Genomic DNA, 21,252 nt, shown 5'->3' on the forward strand with positions numbered 1-21,252 from the left:
AAATTCACTTTAGCTTGACACAGGCCATTGGCAAAGGCACCTATTTTTTCTTAACTACATGACATAAAAACTTCAGGACAAAAAGCTGTCCATCACTCAGTGATGGGCACTGTGATATCCCTTCACATATCTACTAGACTAGGGAATATGAAACATTTTTCTTCAGAGGCTGTCTTTCCCCATAAACCATCCACCAGCAATTTGTCAGTAAGAGAAAGAAAGGAAGCAAAAGAGTTGGTCCTAGTGTGATTAAGGTATCTCCAAATGCCTCATTCCTTTTGTTTTTTGGAGCATCTGTGCTCTGGAAGCAGAGCTCACCTTCTAGAGCTAAGATCTTTTCCACTACTTGTGCCTCAAACTGCGGGAAGAGGAAGGGGAGAAGAAATCAAAGAACAGAGAAGGAAGCAGAAGGAAGAAAAAAGCCAGCATCGTTTTGGAAGCAATCCATTAATTTACTGTCTGTAGAAGTGATATATCTACAATATCTTCTGCTGGCTCAGGTCAGGCTGGGCATGACCATGCTGCAGCTGTCTTAAGACTACTGGAAGCCCAGAATTTGTTGCAGCTCTGTCCTTATGAATGCCACCATTCTTTTGAAAATAGAAGTTTTGCTTTTCTGACCTTTTAGCAAAAGCTACAAGACACAAAGGTGGCTGTACTAAATGTTAGGTTTTTTTAAATTAACCTCTCAATCCAGCCTAGTAATCATGAGATTTTTCAAAAATAATCCCTTTGCTCAGAAAATGAACTGTGAAAACTAAGTGAAGTTCTACAGCAGGCACTGACCTTACAGTGTAGCAAGGCAAAGCACCATCCATCAGCAAACAGTATATAGTGTCTAAAAGACACTTAAAATAAACACTTAATCAGCAATTTTTCTGAAACATACCTTCCAGAGTGAGGGACAGGTCTCCCTCATCCATTTCTCTGGTATTCTGTGTGAGTTTTTTCCACATAGAATTTCAATTTATTTCTGAATACAAAGTTCAGCTTAGAAAGGGAAACATTTCTGCTTTCTGTAAAAGCACTATTTTATTTTCTTTAACCTTTGCCAGGAAAACCAAAGAGTTGAGATATCTGGGTTTTTACCCTTGAATTTGCTTCAAAGGTTTGTTCAGAACTTTATATGAGTGAATCTATTGGGGCGCTTTTATTCACTCTTAAACACACTTGAGTGCAAATAAATTAATTCCATTTGCAGAATAGTTAACTTTACAAGGAAACAGGTTATGCCTGATTTGTGAATTTTGGAGACTGCATCATAATGAATTGGTATGTTGAAATTTAAAGATACTATGTTGACATTTGAAAAATAGAGCTATTCTAGTCCCATTAAAGTTTTTTGTAATCATGCTACTTTTTCTGAATTCGATTTAAAAAATTCTGAAGCAGTTGACTATAGCAACATTTTAAATAGCCAACAGCTGATATTTTGATTCTATTTCTTCTCAGAATTTTCTCCTAGAAAAGCATTGCTTTGAAATCACTACAGTCTAGTTATTTTTTCTTGGGATGAAGTGACTAAAATAATAAATTGTGGCAATTACTGCTAATGGAAATTTGCAGGTGTCTTCCTTGAAGGGCTTGATTGTGTGCAATAACAATGAGTGTGAGAAATATAAAATACAGGATGTATTCATGGTAGTTTGAGAATTTCACTAGACTTCTGTCATTGGCTTTTTTAGGGATTGGGATTCCCTCTCTTCATTTTTATGAGGATTAATAGTCTCAATGAGCAAGGTGCTGTAGGGAACACTAAAAGATCACTATATAGTAACTGGTGTTCTCAGTGAGTCATTTTATGTATGAACAATATGCTTATCACATTAAAAAATACTAATGCACTCTTTAACACCATAAACCACAGTCCAAAGACTCTATATTTGTACAACTAACTGAAGTTGCTGTGATGTTAATTTGTAATTTGAACCCATGGACAGCATGATTTTTAAATCTTAAATCTTGTCCTAACTATAATCAAATTTACATTAAAATTTAAATTTTCATTATGAACAAGAAGCAGCAGTGATTTCAAATAATATTTCCTATTTATGGAACCACAAATGCATGGCAGTCCATGCTTCTTTTCCACAATATAGCTAAGATTATTTCCAGCCTTGTATGGCCCATATTTGTTCAACAGTCATCATTACATATCAATATATGAATATAGCTGTTCAGCTATTGTTTGTAAACTCATTAGAAAGCACACTGATACAAGCAATACATATAGATCAAAATCTTACAAACTGTATGTACATATTCACAGAAAACAATGTCAGCATGTTAAACACATTAAATTACCATGCTGAGCTTTAGCTCCTGGATGCATTTGTGATGGGAAGATGGAGAAAGACCTGCTCCACTTCCCTCCTGCCCCAGGGAACTGCATTTTAGAAAGTCTCTCCACAGGAGAAGAGCAAGAGCACCCAGGTTCACTGTGAAAAGGCAGCCTCTAATGCTTGGTTAATGCTTAGCATTTCTCAACAGCAAACCAGATGTTGAACAAATGTTCATGCAATTAATTACTATTACAATCCTGATTGTTACCATAAACTGCAGAAATATAATTTCTATGTACTTTAAGGATAACAGAATTTTATCATTTTGGGGCGATTAGCATCCTGTGCATTTTAGCCTCTTTTTGCTCATTCAGATATAGGTAGAAGAGGGAGAAGAGCTTCATTGTCACAAAAAATGTTAATTTCTGTATGTTAAATGTTAAATATCTTTATGAAGACAGCAATGGAAATATAGTAATAAATGAAAAAAGTGGTTTTTCTTAACTGTATACTGTTAGATATGATAGCATATGTAACACTGAGAATACAGATTTTGTCCACAGAGTGATTATAAATACATAATACATAGATACTGGAAAAGAGGATTATGGGGAAAAGTTGAGAAAAGGAGGAATAGAAATGCTAGGCAAGAGTATAGTTTCGTAGGACAATGGAATTATAAAGTTGTACAATGAGGCAAGGGCAAAATCCATTTCTGTGTCTGCCATTTAGTGCTGGTCCCACTAGAGACTGTAAATAACTGATGAGCTACATTTCCTTCTAGAGGTGTGGTAAGGGATAGATTCTCTGACTTGTATCAAAAGAAAAATATATTTAGAGAAATTTGTCAGATTGATGTGAAGGTGCTCACATTTTTCTATCTTTTTTTTTCTTCTTTTTGTCTAATACAAAGAAAACTAAGAGCTTGGGATGGAACACAGAGCTACAGCATTAGTTCCATGAAAATTTATGCCCTAGAACAGATTAAAGAAACCAAGCCAACCACTGCAAATTGGCACAAAATATTGGACTCTAGTGTGTCCTTTGTCCATGGAACACAATCAAATTCTCTCTTTGGTAGAGGGAAATAGTAAGAACCTAACATCTGACTCCTGTCTTCACATTAGCTGCTTGATTAATAAGAGCTGAACCTCAGTTACGCCTGCCTAAAGATACTAAACAACTAGCATCCCAAGAGCTTTCTTATTTCTTTTCCAAATAGGTCTTGGAGCAAAAGAGTATTTGTCCTATAGGATAGGATTTACTAAAAGGGAACAGTAACCAAGGAACAATGCCATATTGTTTTCCCCTTTAACACCTGTAATTTAAATTTAATGTATTCACTCCAGAAGAACATATTCCTCTGTGGCAAAATCTTTTCATCCTACACTAGGACTCTCATTTCTTCCAGTGTTTTTTTCATTTGTCTCAGTATCCTGTCATCTGAAAGAGTTTTGCCACATTATCACTTTTACCATCTATTTTACCCCCTATTCTTCCCACTTTAGGGACTTGTTCAGCGGTGTGGAACAAGTTCTTATTCTGAGCAATGTTTGCTTGTCAGTGATATTGTCTCCAAGTTGGCCTGATGTTCAGGCTATTAATCATCAGAGGAAAGGTTTGGTGACCAAGCTGAGGTAGATATTTTGTCAGCACTGCTGAACCTGCTTCTGCTTTGTACATCCACTGACTTTTATACATCTACTGAAAATCTCATACAACTAAGTTTCTTCTTATCCTGGAAGAAAAAGGTTGGATGTGTTTGTTCATTTGTTTGACATGGCAGTTTGGCATAGGTTTTTAATTCCATGCAGACTTAAAAGAACCATTTGCAGGAACTGTCTTGAAGATGAAAAGTTTAACTGCTGTTCTTCTCTCCCGTAAATCTGACTAAAGGTATGTGTTTCTTTTTTTCCTCACTCTTCATGCTACATTGTGTTAGTAAAGGCATATCTGGGTGAAGCTGATCCCCCAGAAGAAAGGGGAGATGACTCTCTCCCTCAGAAGCAGCTAAGCAGGGTCAATAAAAGCAAGAACTTGCCAAGAGGAAGACCATGCCGAGGAAGGAGTCAGGAAGAGAGCTTGCAGCTACAGCAGGGGCTGAGATGGCCGAAAAGAACAGAAAATAGATCAGGCCTAAGAAATGGGGAGAAGAGGACCACAGGAGACCATCAAAGTCCTTGAACTGACTGAAATCAATCCTGGAAGAAAGGATCTGCCCTGAAAGTACAAAAAAGGCAGGGAGAAACTGGTTTATTTTTATTCTTCTCTGTCTTAAATGGTTTTCTTCATCAAGCTCACTGTAAGGAGAAGGTTAATTGATCTGTTTTAAAGCTCTGACCAGCTCAACATCCCGCCACATCAAATTTACAGGAAGCTTGACCTTGTTAATAAAATATACCTAAAAATATCATAAAGGATTAACACTGTCCTATTCCAGATATTGGAATTTATAAAAGAAGTCCCCTTGGACTTTCCTGAACTATGAATTCAAGTCTATCAGGAAATGAATATAATTAATATAATGACAGCAAATACTACCATTACCCATCAGTGGCTGCAACTGACACACAGAATTTCAATAAAAGAGTTTGAAGGAGGTTTTTTACGTGTTACCAAAATAGTTACTTCTGCATCATTGACTGACCTGTTTTACTTCACACAAATGAAGGCTGTTAGTCTGGGTTTACATATTTTTTTGAGAAAGTGAAGAATTTCCACATCTTTTGGGGAAGCCCTTCTGCTGTTACTTTACAAAATACATTAATCTGCTAAAGCAGAATTTTTGTGCTCATACATGGAAACAGCTAAAGGGGCTCTCTGAGGACCTCAAGCCATCTTTCACTTTCAAAACTGTTGAAGGAATCTTTTCACTTACAAAGCTAAATACAGATGTTTCTGAAACTAAAGTAAGAAAATCTAGGAGGCTTTAGCTAAGATGTGGAAGACGCTCTTCCCCCCCTTTTTTTAGCATTCAGTCACCTGTAGAACATTTTACAAGGATAACATTTAAGAAATGAGGTGATTATTCTCTAACAGACCAAAGAAAAGCAAAGGGACTGTTCAGTGCTGTCTGAAGCTAAGGCTGCCTTACCACTTGCTCACCACTCTATCCTTTTCATAATAAACTTCTTGTCAGGTTTTGCAACACAGTATAAATACCCTGTATCTTTGACATACACCGATTGTACAGAACATCTTCCTTCTGGCACCCTTTCAGCATAGGGATATTTTTTTTTTAATAGTCATTGAGATTATTATCCCACCTTTCTTTGGGTGCCTTCTTTATTTTTAGCTTCCTAAGTAGAAGTGTTGACTTCTGGTTTGTTAAGTTTTGTTAAATAATGAAGTATGTTGGCACACTAAAAACCTGTACCTAAAAAAAGATTAAGAACTCAGGAGTAAGGTTCAGAGGGAGAACAGGCAAAGTTTTTACTGAATATTTAAAAGGATACTATCTTTAGCTGTCTATATTTAGCTTTCCAGCTTGCTTAAAAGCTTTTTTTGTAAGATTCTCTCTAACACTTAAACAAAGATAGAAAGGAGTATAAGACAGAAAATAGGCATTAAAAAAGTAAAGGAGTTCCAACAGCCAAGATATTATATACATAATATTATGAGACTTAGATTATATTGGTGGTATAGTTTTCCAAATTTATTTTATTTTCACACAGACAAAAGGTTCACATTTTTTACACTGGAGGTATTGAACTTGATTTTACAAATTGTGTTTGGATTCTCAAGGTGAGAAGTTAGGACATTTCTGAGTCATAACAAAAATCAATAGGTACAAATACTTCAGATGAGATATCATAACACAACTCTTAAATGCTATCATACTGAAATTACCATAATATAAAATTCAATACTTTTGACAGCAAGTATTAGTTTCAGCAATTTATTTCATTGTATTGGACAGATTTTTCTGGTGCTACAGGTTAAGTAAGAACCCTGAGTGATAAGTTCTCAAGACATATGTAGATACTGAAAGTCAACAGCATTTATATATTTCTTTCCTATTAGCTAGTGCCATAGCCTCATTGTCTTTTGACTACATTTGTTGTTAGACATTTAGACTTAAACAATAGAAAAATAAATGCTTTCTGAAAAATTCCACACCACTCTTCACAAAAGAAAAACCCAGAGAACATGCAAGTAACTAAAACAAGATGGAGAGGAATAATAATTCAACAATAAAATTATGAGATACATTCAATACACAGAGCCACTTATTTGCTCACTTACACCACTTCAACTTGTCTGAAGTCAGTGGAGTTAGCTAAATCATTATTTTAGCCAATTGCTTCTAGTCAAAAGCCTACTTCTAAAGACGCAATGGTTTGGCAAATTCATCAGCACGCTAAGTTACATGTCTCCATGTAAGTGAGCTCTTAGTAGAGAGCTTCATTTAAAACTGTTAAGATAAAAGGCACAAATCCAAACCCTATTTCATTTCTAATAAGCATTAAATATAAAAGCCATGTATTTGCTAATTAACTAACCAAGAGGATATTGAAAAATTTTGGAGTTGTATGTCAGTATTTACTAAAGAGAAGGAAAGTCCTTTAAGAGATTAACCTCACTTATGTAAGCTCATCAGGGTACGTTGTGGAAATACCTGCAGTCTTCTATGATGTCAAAGGGCAATCATACTTGACTATTTCTCTTACTAGTTTCTCTCAAATAATTATTGCTTGGAAATTTTATTCAGTGCTGTGTGAAAAATCCCATCATGCAGGGGAAAAAGAAAAAGCAACAAGCAATAAATTAATTCCACTCCTCATTGTAACTTCCAGAGCCTGGTCAAACTAGAACCAACTTCTGTGGAAGTTTTATCATTCAGACTGATGGCAAAAAATAGATTATTCAGTTCAGATTTAAGTGGAGATGTATTCATTAACCACAAGTATAACAGTATATCCAAGCCAAGAGTCCTGTCTCCATATCCTGTCATAAGCAGTAACTATTGGTTGACTCACAGGTCATGATGCCTAAATGGAGGACATTTCAAACATTTTGTACAATAAAAAGCTTAGGTAGGATTATGATTCTTGTTCTAAATATTATATTTAAAATTATTTAAACAATTTTAATGTTTTTAAACACCATCATGAAACCTGTTGCGGAACAACTAGCTGATGTACACGTGCATCAGTACTGTTCATATCATTGTATACTGTAAAGGTATTGGTATGAATTTAGGCTAGCTTCATTATTTGCCTGCAGTGAAGTCACAGTGTATATTTTAGGCTGCCCAGAAGAAATACTGAAAAAAAACCCTCATGTCTTTATTTGTCTGAATTAAAGGAATAATGACTTAAGAATATTTTTTAATGTTCTATAAATTCTTTATAGTCATTTTGTCCCTATTATTTTATCTGTACTGCCAGTTGCTTTTGTAATGAATAAATTAAATTGTACAAAGATAAGAATCCTGAGGAGCCTTAAAATAAATGAAAATATTTTTATGGTCATTCAAATGTCATAAATGTTAAAGTTTATCTTAAGATCTCTATAGACTATTGCTACTAGCAATGGGGATAGCATTAGAAAACTGAGAAACTGTTTTCTCCAAATCCATTTTAGTTCTATTAGACCACTAGAAATTAGATCTTTAGGAAAAAAAAGGTTAGGTGCAGAGAAATATATTTCCCCCAACCTTTTGATACAAATTAAAATACAGATTTTACTTAAGGTAGTGCAATGTCTTCATTCCTTCTCCATTAGTATAAAATTTCAGCTGTAGCCTGGGGTTTTATCAGGAAGCTATTTTAAAATACACATCTAAGAAACAATGTTTGTTGGCTCATATGAGTCAATTATACCATACAGGTGCTAAAATGTGATAATTAATTACCTGTATGAATCAGGGCAATAATGAATAAACTACCTACTTCCTTAATTTCTTATAAATCTATCCTGTATCATATATCTAAATCCATGTTATTTTAAATAATACAAAGGGGAAAATATACTAATGCTTCTAAACTTTTGACACACTTAAATTGTCAAGGCTATCATTTTAATTGCTTGCTGCAGCAATCCTGAATAGTTTTCTCACAGTGACATGCTCTAAGAAAGTTATCTGAAACCTAAATTGTTGCTTTGTCATATTTTGAATTTGCTTGACACTCGCTGTAACCAGTTTAGGTTTAATTTGTGTTTCTTACCATATTTTCACCCCAGTGTGGCAGGTGCAGAACGCTGCAGTTGGTATGGGCGCTCACCAAATTACAAAAGCGAATGCTAAGAAAGGGATTCTCCTGGAAGGCTGTGGATATACACAGACACAGGAGGACAGTGTCGGTGTTCCAGTGTTGGACTAGAACAGTCTATTCTGGTCCAATAGCTGGAGTAAATTTCTCAGGGTTTATAAAACTTTTTACAGAGGAAAGGAACTACACATCATGGGGTCTTCACTCCCTCTTAATCCAGAGTTGTTGTTTTCCTATTTCCTTTTCCATGAAGAGGAAGACAAACATTGGAGAAGACAGGTATTAAGATCCTTGGCCTTGCTGCCATGCATATGCAAGTTCCACTTTTTTGTCCTTCTTTTAGTTTCCAGTGCTAAACGCATTTCAGATGCTATAGAAGAGCAAGAGCTCTTGATACCATCAGTTACTTTCATCAACAAAACCCACTAATATTGTAACTAAAATAGCACTTATTCTAGTGAATTCCCCATGATACTTGATACCATTTCACTTGCCCCCCTGTAGTCTGGGACCATTCCACTTCTGGATTTTTGCTATAGCACAATAGAGAAAATGAAGAAATGAAAGGGAGGCAGGAAGAACTGGAGGCAGCTGGGTCTTTGATAAAGAACTGGAAGCAATGGGTCTTGAAACTGCTAAGATGGGAGTGTAATATGATAATCTTCTGTGTCTTCTCACCTTTTTTAAGGAACTTGGGATAAAGAAAGACGAAGGGAGGGGAAAGAAGGGAGGAAAAAGGCTTCTGTCAGAAACGTAAAAGATTTTGGGTTGTAAGACAGTAAGGAGAGAAGAGATATGGTGATGGAATAAATAAGGAAGAAAAGGAATAGAGAAATAGAGAATGGATAGACAACGAGAGAGTAAATACACATGTGTTTAACTATATATAAGTAATATTTTCTATAGTGCTATTTTCCAGTTTCCTGGCAGATGTTCTACCATTGCTGATTTTAGGAGAAAGAACTGGGAAGACCATTTTAAGAACTCATTTCATTAGCTTTGCTGTCTACTGTGGACTCTGTAGTTAGATGTGGGATTGGCTGAATGACCACCTAAACTGTTATTAGTCATGACAGAAAGACAAGGGATTATTTTGTACTCTTGAGAGTTTTTTAAACTTCTTTTACTTCCCATGAATAATTGTATGGACAAATTCAGCCACAAAAATCCTGTTACATAAAACAGTGACTTTCAAAGAGATTCAGGAAAGGGATTTCATGTTTGCAGTATTATATGCAGTATAGAAGTCTGCTGTCAGTTATGTGGTTGCACCTTCACTCTCCTGTTTTCTCAAAATACATATTAGAACTTGGAAGGGAATAGGTTGTATCTTCCCATTTTCTAGCACCAAACCTGACTAATCTATAAGATTTTGTACAAATACAAAACTTAATTATATTTCACAAGCATCCCACTCTGCATTTTCTTGCTTTTTCCCTTTCATTTGTTTTAGTCTCCAAATGGTATTATTAGTTTTATTTATTTGAGCTGTGATATTACTGTGACAGTACCATTTTTGTCCTTCCATTTATTTCCAGTCTCTAATGCAAATACAGTTGAAAGAGGAAAAAGTACTCTTACGCTGATTCGGCTGTGATGCAGTTCACTAGCGTGATCCTCTGACATCAGCAGTATTGTTATTCTAATCGGTTTCACACAGCTTGCTGAACTGTGATGACAACCTTAGCGTTCTGTAACATCTAGGCAATACCTTGTTGGAAAACAAGCTGTTCCGCAGGATTTTTTTCCTCCCAAATGAATCACAGAAATTAGAGACAGAAAAGATCAAATCAGAAGTGGTAATATAATTCCCTTCTGTAAAAGTGGATAAGTTACTCAGGCAAATCTATTTGGTCTCTGACATATTGTCATCACGGTAGAAGGGGCTGATGTTCAAAAGGAATAGACGTTCTGACCTTGAGAACACACCAGCCCAGTGAACTATAGAAAGAACAGTCCAGGCAGATACCAGAGCCAAAGCCAGGGTCACAGAACTCGAGACATCCACCACTACATCTGCCTGCCCTGGTTTCTAGCTTCCACCTGCAAGACAGCAGGGTTTGTTGATTCCCTTCAATGTCATTACAAGCCTTCTTGATATTTTATGTTATGTCTTAGTTCACCCTTTGGTGGGTGGACAAACAAAACCTAAGTTAAGAATGATTTAAACAGAATTACATCTGACTGGATTAGTTGTCATGACTTGCATTTTTGTGAAAAACACCCATAGAACTGAAAAACCATATATTTACACACTGAATGGGGCACATAACTACAGCAATATTCATTCTGAGTCTCAGGAAATATGCAGACGGCACTTCAAACTTTTGTAAAACAGCAATTAAACTGTTTATTTTATCAACATCTACTGGAGATTTGTCAATGAAGTGTTTAAAAAACTGAATTGTTCAATTTCAGGACTACTTATTTAACAAGAGTCACTTTCATCTATTATTTCTATATTATAAAACTACAAAACTGTATGACAGTGCCAGTTTAATATGATCTTGTTACCACAGTAAATACATATTAGCTAGATATTACTCTGATAAAATTTTAGAGGTTTCCATAAAAGAACAGAAGTCTTGTTCAATTTGCTGCTGCTTCTAAAGAAAACCATCTTGGACATGAACCTACTATGTAGCGTGTCAAAGCAAAATATTTCATGGCACTGCATAACGTAACGGAAAGATGAGTATCTTGAGGTTCACTGGTAGCTCCAACTGCTATTAGTTAAAGGCCTTTTTAAAACTGTCCTTCTTAAAAATCCTTACAAAAGACCCAAACCCTGACTACCTCTAGATTTTTAAGTTTAGATCCACAAAAGATCTTCAGTCAACTCCTGTCTATTATATTAGGTGCCTAAATGTGCAATGGTAGTCTAGGCTTTTTCTTTACTGCTGCTTTTCTCAGGTGCTTTATATTTCATGTTACATAAATTCATCCAGTGCATAGTACTACCCTTCTTGGCCACCCAGAAATACCTGTCTTGCCAGTACTGAGATATTCAATATCCCATGCACCTACTAAATCTACTGTCTAGTACAAACTAAGTAGTCCTATCATATGAGAGGTCCAATACAAGAGACATTTTCAAAGCAGCCCTGACATGTCATACAAAACTGCCAGAGGCAAGGTACATCCCCAAGTTCTAGCACTTGCCCAGCATATGGATTCAATTCCTTTCTCTGCCTGACAGTAAAACTCACATCACTTTTCTTTCATGACTGAACCACCAAGAATAGCACTGACAGATATTTTTAGACTGTAAAGAGAACAGTAGTGTCTCACTCACATGTGTGCCATGGGACTGCAGAAAAAGATGGTAGGTGATAAAGTCACAGAAAACTGTATGCCATTTGGCATATCTGCAAAACTACTTAATCACATCTACATACTGTTTGGCTACAGTCAACTTGGTCCTGACACCAAAATCCTCCATTCTCACATTCTGAGTATTATATAATTCCTCACTGCCATTTTCTGCCAATTACTCTTTCATGCATTTAATTTTCTTGGCCAGAAGATGGCATAGGCATTTCAAATTAAATTGTTGCTGCAGCATCACTGGAAGTTTCTGTATGATAATTATTATAATCTAAATACAGTATAACATTTTCTTTTCAGAGTGCATCAGTATGATATTTCATTTATGCTGTGCTGATTATGCCTAATTTTCTTCAACTTGCAGGACACTGGAATAAAGTATTACAATATGGATTATTCTGATAATATGATCTTTAACAAATCTATTCTTCCATATCTATCAAATATACTGTTATATAGTTCTCCAGCTGTCTAGACCTGTGAGATTCAGCACTCTGAATTTCTATCAACTGCAGTTAAAAGTTGAGGTTACTTAGGTCATTGCAGTATCTGAACTCATCTACAACACTCAAAATCTCTACCTTAGTAAGATTATAAATGAGTTCAAACCATAAATATTTAATACTCTCTCTTCAGTGCTAACAAGCTGTCATGGTTTAACCCCAGGTGGCAACTAAGCCCCACACAGCCACTCGCCCACTCCCCCCTGCTGGGATGGGGGAGAGAATCGGAAGGGTAAAAGTGAGAAAACTCATGGGTTGAGATAAAGACAGTTTAACAGGTAAAGCAAAAGCCACGCACACAAGTAAAGCAAAACAGGGAATTCATTCACTCCTTCCCATGGGCAGGCAGGTGTTCAGCCATCTCCAGGAAAGCAGGGCTCCATCACACATAACAGTTACTTGGGAAGACAAACACCATCACTCTGAATGTCCCCCCCTTCCTTCTTCTTCCCCCAGCTGTATATGCTAAGCATGATGTCACATGGTATGGAATAGCCCTGTGGTCAGTTGGGGTCAGCTGTCCCAGCTGTGTCCCCTCCCAGCTTCTTGTGCACCCCCAGCCCACTCGCTGGTGGGGTGGGGTGAGGAGCAGAAAAGGCCTTGACTCTGTGCAAGCACTGCTCAGCAGTAACGAAAACATCCCTGTATTGTCAATACTGTTTTCAGCACAAATCCAAAACATAGCCCCATACTAGCTACTGTGAAGAAAATTAACTCTACCCCAGCCAAAACCAGCACACAAGCTAACTGCCTGACATCATTACAGCTGTAGGCAATTGCCATGTCTGTAATTACACAGCTGGTTTCATTAGTGTCCCAACTAGATGATAGAGGGTCTGAAAGTCCCTTCTATTATGTGGCAGAGGTGTAGATTTGAATGAGGTTTTAAGAAAATTGCTAAATAATACACGGTCTTTTTTCAGCTTAAAAGGAAAGAGAAAGGTTTTCCTACATGTGCTTAAAGCTAAAAGGTTCATTGTGGGCTTTAAGCCATTCAAATTTCCCTGCAGCATCAGGGTTAATTTGCTAATGAGAAGCAAAACCCACAGGCTCATCACGCTATTCAAATTTAATGTGCACGTGGACTTCTTGATTCAGGCCAGGTTTATAAATAGTGCCTTTAGTTTAAAAATAGGCTTTTCAGATCTAAGGGAGTTGATATTATGATCTGTAAAGCGAATGAAGCTCCCAGGAGTAACTGGAGCTTATGTAATATTTATTCCTACATTTTTGCTCAGCTGTTTCGTGCCATTTTGATGTTGAGCTGCAAAGACTGTTAGTTTCTTAAACCTTTCAAATCTTTCTTCAGTGAAGCTGGGACTGTCTGTACACTTGCTTGTCTAGGTAACCTTACTTGGCTTTGGGATTCTGCCTAAGAAACAGTAGTCATTGACCCCACTTACAGGTATTTTCATTTAAAAATTTTTAATTCACGTGACCTTTGTGGAATCCCAAACTGTGCTGCCAGGTACAGAAACTTTCCAATATTAAATTGATCCTAGAAAGATTATGGACAGATCTTTTTCTTGAACCATTATGACTGGTTAAGGTCCCTGGGAGAAGGGTTACTGAGCCTGTAGAGCTAAGCTCTGTCTCCAGATATATGAACAAGGATATTTTATTAAATTTGCATTAGGAACTCCCAAAAACAGCTTTCACTCCTTGATTTTGTAGTTGTTTGTGATGTTTTAAAAGTGAAATACTGCTGCTAATGGAACAACATTCAGGGCAAAAATGTTCATGGAATATGAAACAAATCTAGTGTTAATATTTGTCATTTAGTGCATGGAAACAGCCATGAGAGAAGCAGAGGCCTAATGAAATGCCTTTCTAAGGCAGAAGTTCAGTTCTTAGTGGCAAAACAAAGTATACTGTATTGAAGAATATGCTTAGCCTTCTAATTTTGCTTTCTTCATAAACTAGCCCTTCATAAGGCAATCCTTATTTCATGTGATGTCTTATATTCTAGAATCAGACTTATTCACTCCTACCATTCAGTTGTGAAGGGGAGTTACTAGTTTTCTAAGCCAGGTGTTTTGCCAGCTATCTATCAATGCTGTCACTTTTGCTAGATGTAAACCTGTTAGTATGATGCTGTGTTTGTTCAGTTATAACTATGAGGTACCACATTTAAATTGTCTACTGCTGCAGGCATTCACTGGTGTGCACCTAATCTCAGTCTTGTTTTCAGCTAGCAGCATAAACCCCCAGATTAACATTCTGAGCAAGGGCTGGATTAATGAGAAACATTTCAAAAAAAAAGCTAAAAAAAAATCTGTAAGCTGTCCTTGAAGAAAATCAGTAGAAGTATTAGAGTGATCAGAAATCAGTGCCTTAAAATCTAAATAAAAACTTTGGTGCCATTAAATATATAAAAATTGTGGACATAACAATCTTGGCAATATGATATTTGAATACATCACAACTTCTAGAAAACCTGATCTAAATTTATAGCAAAGCATCCTGTTAATTAAGCCTAGTCGTGAAACAATCAGAAATGACTGTTAGCATGTCTGGCAATATCTGACAGGTGATAAAAAGACAGTAGCTAAGAATGGCATGGACCTGGTAGTTAGAAATTAAGTTTGATCTTGTAACTGGTCCAACATTGCAAATGTTTACACTATCCTCTTTCCTTAAAGATATACTTAACAAACATTAGAGGTCTGAGTCGATGGCCACTGAAACAAAAGCTTTGTCTGTGACTTCAATGATAGCTGCATCTACTGTTTAGTCTTACCTAAAAGCAAAAGCATGTCCAGTTAGCAGAAAGACTTTAAATCCCTCTTAGCTAAATTTGGTGCAACTTGAAGCACTAATGCATAAACAGGAAATGTAATGTTATATACTTCAAAATGTAGCAACATGAAAACATGGTGGTGTCTGGAAAACATTTGTTGTAAGAAGCCAATACATTACTTATACAGGAAATACTTTGAAATAGGTGAACATAGTGACCTAGCAACCAATATTAAAAGGTACAGAAATATCTTGGAAAAAAAGGAGGAGAAATAGTAGCCTTACCAATGTTGACAGCAAAATGAGATCTCCTCTAAAATTCATTCAGATTTCCTTAGTACTGAAAAATTCTAGCTGCAGTCCCTAATGCTTTAAAACATTGTTATTTTGTTCCATAGATGAGCTGTTTCCCTTTTTTACAATATATTTTTCTGCCCACGCTAAAAGTTTTGGAAGAGTTAAAATACTTCACAGTCTCAGCACTTGAGGAAAGAGCTCTGTAGACCACATCTCCCTCAGTTGTCCTAAAACTGCAGAAAGAATTCATCCTTTTTGATCTGCTGGCAAAGTGCTCAGCTCTCCAGTCTAAGTCTATGAGAGGCATTCAGCACCACTTAGACTAAGTAACTGTAATTTTTTTCCATTAATATTCTGCACTTATTTAAGTTGCTAGAAATTTCTGGAAACTTTCTAATTTCCATTAACTTCAGGACATACTTAGCACTAAATCTAGGGAATAACAACCCACATAGTAATTCGTATATGTTACGCAGATACAAGTTGCTACTGATACAACTACATCATGTAGTTCTTATTTGATGCTCTTATATTCATTTTGACATCATGACAATTAATCCCATAAGCATTTTTTTATAATCTGTCAGGGTCACTTTTTTTACACTCAGTTTATGTCGCATTTTGCTCTTGGAAAAGTCAAATTGTCTAGGAGAGCACTTGTTTGTTTTCTCTTGCTTCAATGCACTTTTTTATTCAGCAGGTAGGTCTGATGTTGGTATGCGTTTGCTGAGCAGAAAGGTGTATTTTTCAGTAAGGGTGGTGCAAATATTTAATGGAACATTGCTTTAGACTGCATCTAAATCATAGCCTGCTAAAGCTGGTTACCAGTAGATTATCTTTCTTCCCACATATATCTGTAGCACAACATCTGTTTAACTTTATTAAAGTTTATTTGACTTATGTCAAAGTCAAGAAATTCAACCTCTACCTTCTCAGTTCAGCCAACTGGTGTTAATGCACAGTAATGCATTCTTTAGTTACATAAAACATTTTTTCACAGCAACGTGATCTCACTCTCTGAAGAGAATGAATACTTTTTGTTGAAGGAAGAGTTATTCAAGGTTTTGATTTTGTGGCTTTTTAAAGGGTTCAATATGGAGCTTCAAGCTTCATTTATAGCATTCTGTTCAAACTCAACTCTGAAGATAAAAATTAATTTTTTCCTATATCTTTTTTATGGTACTCACCTCTACAATACCAAGTGTTCCACAAACATAAGAGTTTAATTTCACAATATGCCATTAAATATATGGGAATTTCATAAAATATCAATATTTTCCACTAATGGTGGGTGCCTAAATCTAGGATCATATTTTTTAAATTGTGTATTTTATAACATATGAAAGATTAACATAATTTCAGATCTGACTTCAAAGTCTGAAACAATGAACCTCAAAACAGACAACAAACATACTAATCCAAAACTAATTTTTACTTGAATTTTCTATTTTATCTTAACAACAAAGTTTCTGTGCTCACAAGGATAATGTATGGGTTTGAAGATCTTCAAGTCTGAAGATAACCCTTCCTGAAAGGCAGGTTAAAAGTCCTCTCTTGCAAGCAGGTATATGGTTTCCAGACAGCTTCTAGCCCAATGCTTTGGTCATCCAGCTGACACCCTAACTGTGAGCTGGCAGCTTGGGACTTGGTTTCAAGCTCATGATTTTTTTAAAAAGGCAGGCTCCCAGGATATCCTGCTAGCCACCAATTTCCATATGAAACAGCTTGTATTTCCAAGACTTTCAGTTTGTTGCTCTATGGCAGCCGACTGAGAAGATAAGCTGGGACAACCATGGTGCACCAGTTTGTGGAAGCCTGAAATCTGGCTGATTCAGAGACAAAGTGCCTACTCTTCCTAGACTCAGTTGTTTCCAAAGCTAAAGGATTGCTAAAACTGTTCAGAGAAAAGTATACCACCTGTCTTCTTTCAGCAAAGGAAAAAACCCCCACACTTTTAGCTTTGTTCTTAGCTCAAGTGGGTAAATAATAATAATATTAGCAATATTAATGGAGAGCACCAGCAGAAGTTTCAGTGGATGGCAGAGAGAGTGGTTTGGGTTTGGTAGGCTCCAGCTAAGCAGAAAATTTATGAGCAAATATAAACAGGATTCTTTTAAGTATTACATTTAAATAAGTGTCCCGGTTCTTTGTCCCATCTGGAGTTTATATGGAGCCACTCATCAAACCTGCAATATTTTGGGCAGGGAAAAAACCTGCCAAGAGCACCTTTTCATTCACTTTCCACTTCTCAACTCATAGGATAAACACAGAGCTCTGAGTTTCATATAGCCTCTTTATCCATTCTTGTAATCGCTTGCCACTATGTCAAGGGTAAATTCTGAAAGCAATGTTTTTTTCCCTTGTTGTCTTCTGCTTAAAGGAGCTCTGTTGTTTGTGCTGAAATGATCTGGAATTCTGCCAAAGCTTTCAGGATAAGCATATTTCAGTCTGGCAGTGAATTCCCGGACAAAAGAAGAAACAACTACAGACACCATCAGAGAAAGTTATTTATAAATCCAGATACAAAATCTATGAAAACTAGCATAGCAATCTTTTAACTGAGGCTGTTTGTCCAAGCTGCCATTAGTATAAACATCAAATGTGGTACGTCGTGTGTGTATCAAAATTTAATGAAAAAAGAATAAGTAGCATCCTGAGCCAGATAATTTCTATGTTTTTTCTCTGTAGGTGTTTGCAGATTTAATATTTCTACCTGGCCATTTAAAGCATAAGACTAGTGAGAGAATATACATTTTAAGAAGAGAATATACATATTAAAAAAATAGTTTTGAGAATTACAGCAGCTAAAATGCTCTGTTGTTACATAGATACTTTTACCTTTTCTTTTAACCTATTTTTATCTATTTGTAATTTGTCTGCTCAAAATAAACACATAAAACAGTTCACCAAGCCCACTTTGGATTAATAATGAAATTCTACGTCATCTAAAACTAGCAATATATTTTCTTACAGGTTGCAATAGGAGCTCATATTTCATCTTCAGTGAATAATCTCAGAATTCCAAAATATAATCTCAAACACACACATACCTATGTATACATGCATACACATGCATTTATATACCTACACACATGCATGTATATATACACTTTTATAGCTTTCTGTAGATATGGACATGAATAACTAGACCAATACATGTAGTAGTTATTTTAAAAAAATGAATAAAAGCTATGTCAATGTATCTTGCAACCTTCTTAGAAACTAGAATGGTTGGGAGGCATTCAGTTGAGTTGTCATTTAAGCAACTAAAAAAGGAATATATAATCTATGCTCAAAAGACTAATTCAAAACATGTAGTTATGATGGGTTCCATGGTCTTTGAAGAACAGAGAGGGGTTCTATCAAGAACTAACGGTCTAAAATAATCTCCCTTTAATTAAAAAATGAACCAAGAGAATGGATCATTGCTTAATTTTCCAGTTTGGAGGCAGAGAAGAATGTGGCATCAGTAGTGTCTGGGAACTGTCTAGGTCACTGCCCAGCAACACTTCTTTTACTGAAGAGTATGTCTCTCAATTTAGGAAAGACAACTAAGTTAGTGTTCAGCTAGACTCTTAGAAGTTAAGTTTAGTCAAGTGCTAGCCAGCAGATTCAAAAAGAGTAACTTTAAAAGTCTCGTTAAAGTCATGAAAGCTTGAAATACAAATAGGAAAAAAAGATTTTCATTTCAGGACTGGAAAAGTTAAGGGGTAATGTCAGGAAAGGGAATTAAATGAAATATGGAAAGTAAATATGAGTTTTGAAATTTGTTAGTAATCATATTATTTCTGCTGATTTTTCAAGAGAGACTTTCTATTTAAAACCAAAGCAAGGCTTAAAGTTATTAATATTTTAATTTCATATGTATTCTGAGTCTATGTGATTGGAAGAATCCAAATAAATGAGATGATAAAAATATTAGGTCATGGTAATTAAACTCAAAGACAGTTTTCTTTTAAAAGGTGCATCTTTAAGTTAAGCTATTTCCTTTTTAGATTAAAAATGAGTGTCTTATTTCTGATATATGACAATGAATTTTGATATAGAAAGTAGAAACTAATTACATTAAAAGTGTTCCACTAAGGCTGCTCATAAATATATTGAGAGCAGAAGTGTCAGAAAAGAGGAAAAGAAAAACTAATACTTGCCTTTTCATATTTATTTTACAGGAAATGTGTTTGTTGTAAGCCTGGCAGTTGCAGACTTGGTTGTAGCAATCTACCCATATCCACTGGTCCTCACATCTGTATTTCACAACGGATGGAATCTGGGATACCTTCACTGCCAGATTAGTGGCTTCTTGATGGGTCTAAGTGTCATTGGATCAATCTTCAATATTACAGGCATCGCTATCAATCGGTACTGCTATATCTGCCACAGTCTCAAATATGACAAGCTGTACAGCGACAAGAATTCATTGTGCTATGTTGTTCTTATCTGGGTCCTAACATTCGTTGCTATTGTGCCCAACCTGTTTGTGGGATCGCTACAGTATGACCCCAGGATTTACTCATGTACATTTGCACAATCTGTGAGCTCAGCATATACAATAGCAGTGGTGTTTTTCCATTTCCTGCTTCCCATAGCCATAGTTACTTTCTGTTACTTGAGAATATGGATCCTCGTTATTCAGGTAAGGCGAAGGGTTAAACCAGATAACAACCCCAGACTGAAACCACATGACTTCAGAAACTTTGTAACCATGTTCGTGGTATTTGTACTGTTTGCAGTCTGCTGGGCTCCTTTGAACTTTATTGGCCTTGCTGTGGCTGTCAACCCAGAAACTATAATCCCTAGGATTCCAGAGTGGTTGTTTGTATCTAGTTATTACATGGCATATTTCAACAGCTGCCTTAATGCTATCATATATGGACTCCTGAACCAGAACTTCAGAAGAGAATACAAAAGAATTATTGTCACTTTTTGTACAGCAAAAGTTTTTTTCCAGGATAGTTCTAATGATGCAGGAGATAGGATGAAAAGTAAACCTTCTCCATTGATTACAAACAACAATCAAGTGAAGGTGGACTCCGTCTGAAAATGGGAATCTTATTGTCACTGAAAAGCATCCAAATAAAGTACCTGTTTTATTAGACCTACTGTTAAATACTATAGTGAAATATCTCTTCTACACTGCAAGCACTTTGATCAAATTCCTTGCATGGTATTTGGGAACTCAAGTTACAGAGCCTTGACATACAGATTCTATTATACAATGGTATATCTCTCGTATAACAACACAATATCCTTGAGGGAATTACAAAATTGTTCATGGATACTTTTTTTTCCTTACATGGAGATAAACAACTAGAAACAGATTGAAACAGAAGTATCCACATTGCCTGGCTCAATAAAATAAATCACAAAACTATTCCTACCACTTTCTGCCTGCTTCTTCTAGCCTGGTTATGGTCTTGATTCTAAAACCTCTAAGAACTTCTTTTAAAAGATTGAATCAGACCATTATGAAATATATTAGGAAATGTGAAGTGAGAAGTCAAAGTAACTGAAAATCAATTAGGATTTTTGATAAGTACCTCTACCTATAGTGCTTTGCTCCTAACATGGACACAATTATTCATTTTTTGGAGATTAAACTTCACCAGCCCTCCTAGGAATGGCATTCTCAATTGACTTCTCAATTTTAAAATAGCTTTTAGGAGGAGAAATATACCTGACTGATTATCTTCAAAGCTACAAGGGCAGGAGGATAAACAGCAAGGAAAGAAAAGAACCATGATTCACCAGCTCAAGCCGTTTGGGCATGAAAAAAGGTGTAGGAGGGGTGGGAAGAGAAATATAAACCACCGTTCTTTCTGAAGAGACAGTAATTCATGAAATCAGGAAGTGCCCCCGAGGAGTTTCTGGGGAAACACCTCCTAGAAACAT

At 36.0% G+C, this 21,252-nt stretch overlaps 1 protein-coding gene across 1 annotated transcript in view; it reads left to right on the plus strand.

Annotated features, from left to right (window-relative positions):
• The window catches only part of MTNR1A (melatonin receptor 1A), a 57,322-nt gene extending 36,921 nt beyond the window's left edge, over nucleotides 1-20,401 (plus strand). The window contains exon 2 of the mRNA XM_075499220.1: nucleotides 19,533-20,401. Coding sequence (XP_075355335.1) covers nucleotides 19,533-20,401 — 869 coding nt within the window. The remainder of the gene's footprint in view (nucleotides 1-19,532) is intronic.
• The last annotated feature ends 851 nt before the right edge of the window (nucleotides 20,402-21,252 follow it).

The sequence above is a fragment of the Mycteria americana genome, chromosome 4, assembly GCF_035582795.1.
Source record: "Mycteria americana isolate JAX WOST 10 ecotype Jacksonville Zoo and Gardens chromosome 4, USCA_MyAme_1.0, whole genome shotgun sequence".
Lineage (NCBI taxonomy): Eukaryota > Metazoa > Chordata > Aves > Ciconiiformes > Ciconiidae > Mycteria > Mycteria americana.